The 14,025-nt window shown below is 37.9% G+C and overlaps 1 protein-coding gene across 3 annotated transcripts in view; it reads right to left on the bottom strand.

The window, feature by feature from the left end:
- Nucleotides 1-768: 768 nt before the first annotated feature.
- Nucleotides 769-14,025, bottom strand: part of ESRP2 (epithelial splicing regulatory protein 2) — a 43,946-nt gene continuing 30,689 nt past the window's right edge. For 2 of the 3 annotated variants that reach the window (XM_068411413.1, XM_068411414.1), the window contains exons 14-15: nucleotides 13,164-13,341; nucleotides 3,946-4,035 (exon numbers count right to left, since the gene is read on the bottom strand). In XM_068411413.1, the coding sequence (XP_068267514.1) occupies nucleotides 3,946-4,035; nucleotides 13,164-13,341 (268 nt within the window). Of the gene's footprint in view, nucleotides 928-3,945; nucleotides 4,036-13,163; nucleotides 13,342-14,025 lie in introns of those variants that run through there. The other variant, XM_068411412.1, reaches the window with a different exon arrangement.

Here is a 14,025-nt window from a genome sequence, read left to right as displayed (position 1 = left end):
ACTTATTAGTACTCAGGTTTATGTGCCATTTTTGTCCTGTAGAGATTAAAAGTTTGGGGCTGGGGGCAGGGAGTTATGGGTGGGCAGGGAGGATTTTCCTGGGTTTGCCATTGTTTTTATTCTTTTGCTTTACATGTTGGCAGCAGTACATTGGTAAGAAAGACAAATACGGCTTCTGCAAAACAATATATAATGAAAGCATGAGAAAGTACAATTGCATTTGGGGTCCAGCATCCTGGTATTTTCCAGTCAAGAACAAAACAAAACAAATCAATATGATCTACACTTTGAACTGGGAAAGCTATGCATTCCAAAAGACCTTTCTAAAGACATTTAAACTCTACAAAACCCAGACACTTCGTCAAGTGTAAACTCTTAAAAACTAAACACAGAAGAATCTGAATGACTCAAGCTTCGCTTCCCACTTCAAATGCTACCGAACAGGTTTCTCCCATGGCTGCGATAGCTGAAGTGCTATTAGGTTGTCTTCAGAATTAACTAGATGCCAGGAGCGGGTCTGCTTATTTTTAAACAAGTACATTAGAAATTAAGTAAATTAACTGCATAATTTTTGGTTTCACTTTATCTTTGGCATAGGATACGCCATTTTTCAAATTAAATGCATGACATGTACCACTCTATATTCCAACACGTTATGCTGAAAAGGCACATTTGCTGCTGCCTGGGTGGCAAGGGAAGACGTCTTATTTTGCCAAAGGCACGGTGTTTAGTGCGGCATTCTTTCCCCATCCCCCAAAGAGTGTTTAGTTAGACCAGGTACAGTTCTACATAGCGGCTTCCCAGGAGCTGTCCGTTTTTCTCAGCCACTGCTTTCTTGGCTAGATCCAGGCTTGGAAAAGTCACCAATGCCTCTCCACTGGGCTGGCCACTGAAGTTGTAAAGCACGAGGATGGAATCTGCATGGAGCTGCAATGGTATAAGATGACAAAAGAAAAAAGAGCTATTAAGCCCAGAGACCACACCTGGAAATGCAGTTTTTAATGCTGTGCATCTGGTTCACTCCACTCCTGTGTCTGTGGCAAAAAGATTCTGGATATGAGAACAGGAAGGAGGAGAAGGGACCAAAGATTAAAAGCTTGGCCTGGAGAACAGCAGCAGCTCTTATTCTGCTGTTGTGCTGAACAAAATGATGTAGACATAATTCCATGCAAAGATTTTGCTAGAAAAGAAATTCAGATTAAAGGTTGACAAGAAAGGAAAGACTGAGATGGTAACAAAGGGTAAATGGAGCAAGGAAGTCCAGGCGTTCAGTGAATAATTCTTGTACTACGCAGACTAGTGGCCAAGTGACAAAGGCTAAAGGCATGTGAATACTCACATGCAAAGTTTAAAAAAAAAAACAGATAGAGCTGTATGAGAGTTCTGTGTTGGGAGGATGAGGTGAACTTAACACAGGTATACGGTGCAAGAAAAATTGTTCAGTAAAACAAAGTAAAATTTGGTGCAGTCCAAATGAATTAAAGAAACTGTTATTGTAATTTTAACAAGGCTAAGGAAAAAAAGCAGGATAGCAAATGAGATTCTTTAGTCATTGGAGTTGATTTACTTTGCAGTGCATTTGCCCTTGTGAATTCTTAAAAGATGGTTTCAAAATGCTGAGTTTAAAGCAGACGTCTGTCTGCCCTATGGTATGGTACCCCAGCCGTTTCTCACAAGAGGCTGGAAGTTCTCCCAAGCTAAGTTTGGAAGCCCTATCTGTCAGATAGAAATGGATCTCAGTGAAGTTTCAAAACCAAAGGCTGAAGGATCAGAAGCTCAGCATACAAGATTAGTTTGTTGGAGAAATCAGTGCCAGGCAAAACATATGGCCTATCTGGAAAACCAACCAGTTATGAGTATCAACCCAATTCAAGTTAAGTTCATCTGAAGTACGTCCTCATGATTTTATAAAAGGTTAAAATATTTAAGGGTTTCACTTTTTTGTAGAATTTATGCGTGCCTGGTATACTGCAAGAAATATCAGACTTCTCAGTTAATACCAGCAGCAGTTTCTGATCAGCTTTACATTCAAGCATATGAAAATAAAGCAAGTACATGCCAGAGCTTCACTCACCCAAACACTTAGCAGGCAGTAAAAGTATTTTGAGATACAAGCAACAATACACTTTAGAAACTAAAAGCATGTATAAGACAGTTAGCACAGACTTCATATCATTTTTTCCTCACAGAACTAAAGTTAGTAAAGAAATAGCATGCAGAAAGAAATTCAAAAGACAAATAAAACATCATGTCTGAAGCCCAGTTCAGGTTTGGAAGTAATCCTGGTTTATTTCAGAGTAACAGTGTGCTCAAAGAGAAAGTTGTACACAGTTTGGGTTGAGCCACAAATCTGAGCGAAAAGATGATCTGCTCTAAACCAGCTCTTTGCTTTTAATCCATACGGGATCAAGTCATTTACACATCAGTCCTGAATGTAAGTTTAACACTGCAGTTCAGAGTCAGCTGAAAACACACATGAAGCACAGTTAGACGTCTGAGCACAGAGGAGAGCTTTAAAAAGTAGTTTAAATAGCAGCCTTGGTATAATACCAGGGTAAGGATCTGGAAATACACATTATAAGAGTTGCATAGAAAGTTAGCAGAGAAGTCTACACGTTCTGCAAGCAACATAATTAAAAGGGTTAAATAAAACCCTTCAGTTTCATTTTAAGACACGCTAGTTTTAGGTTCTTATTTATACAGATTTGTAAATTGGAATACATTTTTTCTTTATGTACGTATATTTTTTAAAATACAGATTCAAATCCATATACATCTTTTATCTGGACGTTTTGTTCTAAAAAGAGTGGTATCTGTACGATACCACTTTGGACTGCTCACAGTTCAGGATGAGCTACTCCATGAATTATTTTCTAGTCAAAGACTGTTTCCAACTCATACATAGTAGAACCCTATTGCTGATCTGTTTTTCCAGTTAATCTGGGTAAAACAAGAGAGCTAAACAGGTTGTCCAAGGTCACATAAATATCAAAATGCTCAGAATAATAACGGGTGTTCTTCTGGACACCATTAGACCATGCAGTTTCTAATCTATCTTCTCCTCAGCAGATCTAACAGTATCATGAGAAACCAACTAATTTGAAAACAACTGAGTTGATGGTGATTATGTGAAGGTAGCTTTATGTATGAAGGTACTTCTATCAAGGCACAGTATTTGATTGCCATTTTTTGTATTGAAAGTTTTGTGTGTTCTTTTTAATTAGAGAAAAAATGTAGTAACTAATCAGTAGCATTCTGAATGGAATACAATAGTATTGGGAAGCCATGACTTAGTGACATAGGTCACAACAAAATTTCTTTAAGAATTATGTGTTAATGCCAAAAATGTGGGGAAGTTTGCCATTAGCAAATTTAGTTAGCTGCATTAGAAAGCCACTATACCAAAGAAATCTCTTTAAAAAAAAATTTAATAGTTCACATTGCATTAGGGAGATCAAGAAACAGAGAAATTAATCTCCAGACAGCTATGTGATACAGAAAAGATAAAGCTAGAGGTTTGGAGGTTTTTTGCACATACATTTGTGTGCGCTTTGTAGCCATATCAAGGAAAAAAAAAAAATCATCTTCTACTGCTATACTAAAAATAAAATATTGGACTAAAAGCTTCACTTGAGAAACAAACACTAATAAACCCCTCTAGAAGTTTAACACACCATCGGAGCAGAACCAGGCAATCACACTACCTCCACCACTGCTATCCCATCAACTACAGATCACAATTGGCCTATTTCTTTCGGTTAGTTGATTTTTTTTAATAGGACAAAAGCAGAAAGGTTAAAGCAAGTATCCCGATGCAAGCTAAGAAGGGGAAAAAGCCACAAGCAAAAAACTCCGTATCACCAAGCCCTTCTTTCCCTTCCCATTCACCACTGGAAACCCAGTTTCTGCCAGTCGCATCTTACCTTCTTCAGAAGTTACAAAGAGTTACAAACAGACCCACTCTTTCGGTGCTTGTAACACACTCCTTGCTTGATCGCTCAGCTGAATAAGGCCATTGTAGTCATCAGGTGCATACTACAGTACAAGTGTGATATATGATAATCAGCAAGAGAAGGAACAGTTCTGGTACAGCAAGCCACACAGATGATGATTTGCAACCGTAATTAAGAGCATCAGCTATAATAACTGGCAGGAGACAGTGAATTTGACAGATACTATTTTTATGCAAGATAAAAAAAAGTTAACTGAATTACTGGTTATAGAATTAAACGCATGTGGGAAATATTCTAAACTGTGTATTTGAACTGTTCCTTATCAAGGAAGGGAAATAGTTCAGACTATGAAGTGCTCTTTTTTTCCTCCTATTCTGAGACAGCAGCATCAAGTAACAAAACTCTTAAGTTTGCATAATCGTGCTTTCAGTAATGACTCTAACAGGGCCAGCTGAGCATCTTCCAGCACGCATACTGAAGTGGGGGATTAGAAGAAGTATACAGATCTTATTCAGATCTTTTATGCAGTCATGGAAATAAACTGCAGCTTCTCTAGGGTAGACTGATACAACTATTATATGCAGCTGAAGTGTTTATTACACATAGACTACACACCAGTGTAGTTAAAGAAAAACAATGTCCTGGCATGAATGCACTTAGAAGATAAAACAGCATTTATACTACTATATTTCCATATAGGAAAAAGAAATAAACTATCCAGTGTAACTGCATCATGATAGTTTGTAGCAGAAGAATATTAAAATAAAAATAGTGACTGTACAGTACAGCCACACCAATAAATTAAAACAAAAACCCCACATGTGGATCAGATCTAAGAAATATTTGAGATCCTGAATCTGAACAGTAATCATGCATACTGTTGGAGGGCCTGATATAAATACAAAATCTATAGTCAGTAAAAAGATCTTGGGGAATATGAAAGATTGCTTTGTATCCATCTCATAATCTTTCCGAAATTACATATCCTGGAAAGGGACTGAGCATACTTGCACATGCTACGAAGACTACTGGAGTGGCTCCTGTAATCCATAAAACAAAATTTTTAGCATAACCCAAGTCATCAAATATGCTTTCTGTGGCAAGAAGAGTTTCCTGTCTCCCCCTAAAATGGCTGTTTTGCACTAACATTTTAGAGGACCGACAAATGCACACAATGTAGACATACTATGCCACCTTCCTTTGACATTTCTATAATACAAAAAGTCTCCTGCCAGCTTAGGGAGAAAAAGGTATTATTTTGGGCATACAAGACATGTTGTATCCATCCAAAGTGAAGTTGAAAAGAAAAAAAAATTACCATCACAGTATACACCTTCCATAGAGAACAATAACCAAGAGCCCAGAGAATGTAAAAGAAAAGAACCTGCCAGAATTTTTACTGCCGAATTCTAGCCACCTTCACATCTAGACCCATGCCATTAAGTAAAAGACAAACACAAGAACTATTTTCTAGATAGTCTCTGCCAGGGCAACCAGGCCGAGCAAATATTAGATTTATCAGTTCCCAGACCTGCCCTTGAAACAAATCTACAAAATGTAAGTTTACTCTTTGGAAGGAATGTCTCAAGATAGTACATACTTTAGATTATCAGTAGATGTACAGTAGGTAAAGGTCTATAGTCTCTGCAAGGGACAGTGTTTAAAAGGTTACGTTTGAAATGCATAAACAATGAGAAAAACATGAAGGTGGGAAAACTACCCTGCACAGAAATGCCAAAGTTGTCAGAGCTTAGGCCTAGGCCTAAAGAAAGAAAGAGAGAAAGAAAAAGAAAAAAAAGAAAGTAAAAAAAATTCAAAACACCTAGCAATAGAAGCAACTTCTAATCACAAGAAAGATAGGTAAGAGACTACAGTTAATCAAAACAGAAGTTGTGGAACAGTGAATTCTTCAAACTTACAGATTTTAAAAAGTGGTACTGCAAACTGAGCTAGGAAATAAAGTGGGGAACTCTTATTCCCTGTGAATGAAATGGAAACTAACCCAACTTGCCTGAGGAAGTACATGATCATGAATACTTCCGATTCTGTCTGCATTTCAGAAACCCATAAAAACAAAACAAATGCATCCAACCACACAGGATAAACAGTGTAAAGCCAAAGGTAAACCTATAAACTCATCGCTCAAAATAGAAACAGTTTTGCTAGCTTCATCTGCAATGCAGTAGGCCAAATTCTGCTTCCATTTAGATTGAAAAATACCACCTAGTGATTTAACCCCTCGGTATAACCAGTTGCAAGTTCACTGAGCTAGATTCTAGCAGTTTGTTTCCTGTATAAATGTTATTGAGACCTGAGACAGTACGACAGTACTGAGACGATACCACACTTCATGTTGTATTTTCAAATACCTACACTTAACACACAAGTAACTGGTAAGAAGTTACCAAATATTGCAATAGTTCCCCTTAAATTTCAGTGAAATACAATTAAAAGCAGACTTCACTATTAGTGCCTCCACTATCTTCCTCTTACCCCACTATCACCTCATTCCCACCCTCCTTGCTTCTCTGAAATGAAACACAGCCTCTTTCCTCAGAGCTGCTGCCTTGTCTCCTCCTCCCTTTGAGCTCACAGCTCTTGGGGGGCTGGACTTCTCTTCCAACCTAAAAGATTCTGTCATTCTTTCTCACCCAGGGGCTTCCACTTACTCTCAGTATGTCAACAGTAGCATTAAAATATAGTGGTCTACTGGAATGATGCAGTAGCAAATCTTGCTTTTTAAGCCATTACTTAATCTATGAAATATAATCTCTATCAAAGCTTTCCTTCCTCTCATCCTATTAAATTGGATACTCTCACATGCTCATAGATGATGAACAGGGGAGACCCATTTCCTAGAATGACTGAAGGAGAATGCAGAAAAATTCAGACAATAAAGCAATTTCACTTTTCCCCTTGAAGCAGCCATCAAGAAGTCTAGCTTAGTCTAGTAAAGAAGATTGAATACCATTGTTAAATGAAGAGCTCCATTAGAAAAGTCAGCCTCAGATGTTAAGGACATCAAGATATGGTTCTCAGCAAACACTCTGGTGCTATACTGACTTCTTCCAGTGATCAGCGATGGGAGCTAGGATCAAGAAAGATGGAAACTAAATATGGAAACTAGGTATGGGATAAGGTTTACATTTAGAACTTAACCTAGGAGAAGGAAGCAAAATAAAACCTTTGCAAGTGGTTACTAAACAAGATTCTGGGGTCAAGAATTAGCTCTACAGCAGGCTGCAAGATGGCAAGAGAATATGCACATAGACTAAACAAAACCCCACAACTGACTGGAACAGAGATTGCATTGAATAGTGAAGAATGGTGTTTCCTGTTCCCTACATTCTTCTTGTTGTTATCTTCCAACTTGACAGTGCGGATGTTTATAGCTTAAGCCATGTCTCTTAATAATGGCAAAATGATGTTACCTGAAGGACATGTTGCTTCTTTACAGAATCAGCAGTTTACCTTACAAGTGTAAGGTAAATATCTTTCTAGGTATTAACATTTGAAATGGCAGAGATATTTCAACTCATGTATAATAATAACACTTATTATCATATTAAATAACATATTACAATAGACTATATAATAATAATAAATTACAGATATATATTAAATAACACTAACTCTTCTCTCCTAAAGGAAATGACCATTTCTGACCAATAGTTACCTCCAGTATGGTAGCATCTCCCAGACAGACTATCTGCTATGCTTACAGCAGTGGAAAGCTTTTTAAGATGATAGGAATCAGAGACTGACTGGTTAATAAAGAGGTAGTATACTACACTCTCTCCTTGTACATGCATTTTTTTTTTCTTCAAGCTAGTTTTTTTCTTTCAGAAATACCTGCTACATTGAAGGGAATTATGGGACTGTCCTTGTCCCCTCACATAGATTTAACCAGGTCACTAACCAGTGGGACATTGATTTCCATTTAATTTTTGCAGTTCCTGCAGTGGACATTCAAAGATCAGTCTAAAACAGCATATGCAAAGCAATCTAGGGGAAAAAAAATCCATTGCTAAAAACAAAATTAAAATTGGAAAGTATATTTAGACATGCCCCAACCGGGAGAAAAACAAGGGGAAATGAAAGATAGAAATAGTTCCCACTGGGAAAGGAAAACATCATAGGCAAAATGGCCTCTTCAGGATTGCAGCTGCAATTCTTGCCTAAACTACTGATACACTCCATCATAGAACAGCTCCCAGAGGGAGGAAATCCACCTCTCAAACTTTGGAAAAAAGTCTAGATATAGTAAGTCTGGAACGTAGAATCTGATTTAACGACTAGATAACTGTAACCTTTGGCACATGAGTTGGGAGAAATACCCTAAACCAGCTTTGCCACTAAAGTATATTGATTGTACCTTATGAGTGCCGACACAAGCACCAGCAACCACCCGAATGCTCTGTGGAACAGACACCACCTGAATGCTTTGTGGAACAGATAGTGAAATACGTACTGTCTGTTCCCAAAAATACAGCTTGAAGATGGTGCCACTTTTAGTCTCTTGCTTCAAGCATGGGAGGCAACAGACAGAAACAGTAACCACTGATTTACTAGACCCAGTCTCAAAGACACTGTCTCCACACAGGCAACATTTCCAGGTGGAAGACAAATTTAGGAAGGAAGCAAAACAAACAGCGTACTATATTCTGAGGGCATGAGGCGAGCATATAATAACATCTGTATTGCCAGATGACTTCAAGTCCCAGTAAGTGGGAATTCTTCCTCTACCACATCCCCTTTCCCTTCCCTAGTCAGAAGGTGCTATGCCTACAATTGGCACACAGACAACGGGGTATCCCTCTCAGACTATGAAGCATCAGATTTCAAAAGGAACCCATAGGAAATAGAGAATACTTCTTTGTTCAAGCATGCATTTCAGAGGAAAAAAACCCTAATCCCTAAGAAGTCAGCAACAATGAAGCCTGCTGTCCTGGTACGAGAGAGAAATGTTGTTAATGCCCTTGGAATTTAGCCATCCATCCACTTCCCTTCACTTCCTTATTACTGTTATAAGCACAAGCCACCCTCCTCCTCCCCAACAATGAGCCTTGAATTCTGGGTCTCGGAAGACTTAGAGGATTAATATACTGCAAAAGCTCTTTTTAGCTGCAGATAAAAGGCACCTAAGCCCAGTACTGGTTTAAAGAATAGTATTCATTTTAAGCTTCTCCTACATAAAAATATATACACAAAGAAGTCCCTACATTTCCATCCCAGCCTTTTCCAGCAGATTCAGGAAGCTTTAAATAAAGCTCAGGTAGTGATCATGGCCCCTAAATCTTAGTCTTCTCCAAGTTTATTTTTTCACTAGTTCTGAATGAAGCATCCTACTATACTTACACACAGCTTACCTAAATAGCAAGTCCGCTTTCTAAGAACTAATCCACGTGGTCTTTTTCAGGCAGACAAGTTCACTTTACATTCATGCCAATCTCCAAGAAACTGGGCAACTACTACTGAACGCATGCTGAATCCTAACTAAGACAACAGTTATGAATTAGCTTTTGGTCAGCTAAGACCATGGGCACAGTTAAATTGCATCTACTTGTACACAAACCCAACAGAGTTCTTGTCAGAATACCAACTCTGTCAATGTTAGCAATAAATCTGCATTCTTGTAAGAAGCAAATAAAAAGGTCATTATTTGGAGACTAGAAATATTTCTCATTGATTAATTTAGTGGCTAAAGAGTAAAATCCATAGAGGATTTAGCCAGTAAATAAAGAAAAACACTTTCTATTGAAAAATTTTGTTCTGACATGCACATACAACTTCACATAAGTCCATCACCCAACTACTACACCTGTTGCTTCCTTATTTACTTGATTTCTCTCACTGCTTCTGCAACTGTACAGTGATGGCCTAAAGTAACACTGAGAAGTCTGTTGCATCAAATTACTATTTTTGCACTACTTCTTCCTCAAACTTTTCCCCATAAGATCTGAAATATGAATTATTTTTCTTAATTCTAGAAGGGTCTCTTCACAATCACATATTTTTAAAATTATAAGGGAAGTTTCCTGTAAACATCTATAGATCACTTACTTCAACATCATGCCCAAAGACCAGCATGTGCTGAGCAGCTGGTGTTTTAGCACCTGTCAAAGGCAACTACTGTCATTCCATTATCCTATCGGAATTGTACAGTGGGGTTTGTTGCTGTGGTTTTGGTTAAGTAGCTATGTACCCAGTATATGACTGGAGTCAAATCGATGGCCCTCTTACATTACAGTACAACTAAAAAGCAGTTTAACATGAATTACTTACTGAATCAGAGAGTACTAATACTAGCTCTTTTGAAGGTTACAGTACACTACAATATTATACGGAAAGGTGATGGGGAAAATTACCATATCCAAGATTTACTATTAAAATTCCTCACAGAGTTTTCAAGATTGTTTAATGCAAGATACATTAAACACATGCAAGCTGGAAGGAATTTTCAACAACAAAAACAAGAAAGCAGAACTACAAGAAGAAATCAAGCTGCTGAACCACTAAACAAGAGGCTAGTGCTGGTAAAATTAAATGAAAATACTGATCTGCAGATTTTTACATTATTTATTATTAGAAGCATGTACTGATGTTGAGACCAGCTTGTTGAAGCCCATGATGAGCAAAGTCTCTCTCTTAAGAGGCAGGTCTGGTATGAAAGATGCTTTCACTTAAGTAGCAACATGTGCATACATGCAATATACAGAGCCCATGAAGACTGAAGGAAGAAACCAGAAGAGAATAAAGCAAGAACTAGAACTTAAAACCTGTTCCTTTCAGACAAGGACATACAAAGAAAAAAATCACCCTTCAATCTCAGCATCTCCGATCTGGTTCCCAGAATACCAACATTGAAGCCCACTGAATACCGATATCAATTAGTTACACAAAGATTAAAACCATGCCCAAACCACTGACGATTATTAGGGGCTCACTTTATAAACAAGCAGAAGCATCGTGCAATAAATCCTTGGGCAGCAGCAGAAAATGAAAAAAATAACATGAAGAGAGAGGAAAGGGGAGGGAAAAAGAAAAAAAAAAGATTAGTTATTGCTCCAGAGACATAATATTGTCCCAAGACAGTAAGTCACCACCTCTTTTTTCCCCTAAAGGAATGAGCGAGTATAAAACTAGCATTACCACATGCGGGATTCCAAGAACAATTCAAAATAATTCCTTGGCTCCTTTATAAGATATTGAACCCGATCTCATTTGGACAACATCTTCTAAAGAAATCAAAGAGGTGACCAATTTAATAACAGTAACTGATGATGACAGGAGGTTGCAGCAGAATATAATTTTCACCTTGTGGCAAAATTTCTATTCATTTGAAACATTTAATTGTGCAATACAAACACTATGAACTGCTCTCCAAATGCAGAAACAAGGAAAAGTGCACATTCAGTACCAGACCCAAAGTCCAGATTCACTAAACTGAAGATTTAGTGGAAGACAGAGCTACTAGACATTGTCACTGACCTGTTCCATGCACAGACAGGTTCAGGTCACATTTTTCAATGGTGCACTTACACTTCCAGCTCAATTTCAATTAAGAAAATAGGCTTCCTCACAGAAGGTTTTAATACACCCACCATCCATCCACCAAAAACCCCAGTCAGTTGAGGGCGGGAAGAAAAAAAAAAAAAAAAAAGGTAAAATATCAGTGGCTAAGGACAGATGAATGATTACTACTGTTTGTCTGGAAATCATGAAAGCCACAAGTAATGGAATTTGGTTTGAACTCTGGAAATATCTGTTGAAGAAAAAGCCCTAAAATGCAACATTTAGTTTCTTTTTAATGTTTATCAAAATTCATCACATTTTTTATAAGCTAATCTTTGAATTTTTCCACTGAAAAACCAAATATGCGAAACTACTTTCAAACATAAATGTCATATTTGAAAAGAAGCCACAACAGGTAGAGCACTGTATCTTCCAAATACTCAAAACTTGGAACATATACATTTAAGCATCTGTTCTCAGTCTACTTTCATTTACATAGGAGACATCTGGCTCTACAAATTAAAGCCCATTGTCCTTTAAGAATCTTAAAAGAAAAAAAAAAAAAAAGAAAAAAAAAAGAAAACATACCATGCCTGAATGTTTCATATTAACTGCTGCTACGCATTAAAAAGAATCCATCCACATCTTACCCTTTAGCAATACCACTGCTATCCAACTTACAGAATTCCGAAGGACAAACATGCAAAAATTGTCTTCTTTTCACACATATCACTTGTACAGTGGTTTGAGACCCACCAAGACGATTTTAAGTCAGGGCTTCTGAGTAGTACCAAAAGGGCAGATTTGGTATTTGTGTAAGTGTTGTTATCCACAGAAGTTAAATACTCACCAGAATATACCATATTCAATCATCTTTCCTTTTAGTAAAAATGTGATGACAAAACATGGATATAGATACAATATCCTGAGATGAAAGGCAGAAGACATGAAAAGACCCATTCCATGAATTCAAGTAAGTGCTGCTGGAAAAAAACATTTGTACATGGTGCTTTTTTTTTAATGTTCCTCAAGAAGGTAAGTTTCTACATGTTTGCTCACTGATAGAGCATTGAATCAGTACATACTAACAGAAGTTACCTATAGAATATTTGCTAACAGTATAAAATGGTTAGGAAAATACAGTTTTCCTTTAGGTTGCAATGTAATGCAGTTTTAATGGTAAGTGTTCCTGCCTGTAACCAAAATAATTAGTCCTTGAAAGAGCGTCTGACAGAGGCATCTGTCTCTCTCATTTTGCAAGCAAGCCACCACACCTAGGTCACAGTCTTTTGTCCTAGAAATTTGCTCTCAGCAGACTTTAACACTTAAGTCTTGAAGGTCAAACACTGATCCTACCTACAGCTCCCACCAAAAAGTGGCCAGGACTGAAAGCTTTCTGCAGCCCCCGTCTTCCTCTGGCAGCCCCTCTCACACTGGGGCTCTGCATTTTCTGTCTCTCCAAACTGAAACCCTAACCCTAGATACTAAATCACTGCTTTCAAATTAGGATATGCTTATTACGTAAGAAATAAGGCAAATTGTATATTATACTTCAGTCTGCCAGTGAAACAGACAACATTGAGCTTGCATACTTATTCAGCAATTTCCAAAAGCACTCGCTTGCTCAGTTTCATCCCCACTGATCATTACTCGGAGATCCAAATACAATACCAAGGAGAAGGACTGCATACTAACCTGGTACCCCTGGAAGAAACTGAGTATCTCCTTCATTCCTGTGTTATATGGCAAGCCCTGCATACGGACTAATGCTCCAGGCTGGGGCAGAATCGGAGTGTGGGTGGCAGTGGCAGCAGCGGCTACAGCTCCAGGAGGAGCTGCAATATACCCCACTGTGGTAGGGGATACTGGAGGACTGAAAGAGAAAGAGGGGCAAAATTGTTATAAAAAAAAATAACTGGTTTTAGTACTCAGAATAGGCAAAGATGAAACTGAAAATTTAAATTTGAGAATAAGCCCCAAAACCACAGAAAAACAAGCAGCCCTGATGTGGACTACTTTGTGGACTTTTTTTAATTTCTCTTCAGAATCTGATAATTTAATTTTAGAGAAGGGAGGAAAAGGAAAATAGCTAACATTTGTAGTTGAAGACAAAGAATGGCATTTGTTATTTCACAGGCAAGGAGAAAAATAGTAGCTACAGATGACTTAGGTTCTAAGATTGTTAATAAAACCATAAAGAAAAAAAAGGGGGAGAATCATAGTATGAAAAGCATGTAAGGGCCCAAGTCTGGTACTTCTGAGCCACAAAACAGTGAGTAAAGTAGCACCTCTGGTCAGGGCCCATCTAGCAATTTACCAGATACTCATGTCACAAGCCTAGGAACTATCAATGAACAAGCTATTTCCCCATGGACCCAAGTACCAGAGACTTCAGTGAGCCATGTTGATACCACCTGTGGGAAGGGAAAAGGTGGGGATCTGCTTTGCTTACACATGTAAAGTGTTCTTTGGCCTCACTGATATAAGCAATCAAATGTAGTTCACACCTATGATGAGTCTTTCAGTATGGAAAGAACAGTATTGTAAGCAGAAGAAC

The sequence above is a fragment of the Nyctibius grandis genome, chromosome 12 (genome assembly GCF_013368605.1).
Source record: "Nyctibius grandis isolate bNycGra1 chromosome 12, bNycGra1.pri, whole genome shotgun sequence".
Taxonomy (NCBI): Eukaryota; Metazoa; Chordata; class Aves; order Nyctibiiformes; family Nyctibiidae; genus Nyctibius; species Nyctibius grandis.
Note: the sequence above shows the minus strand (reverse complement) of the source record. Positions and strands in the feature narration are given on the sequence as shown.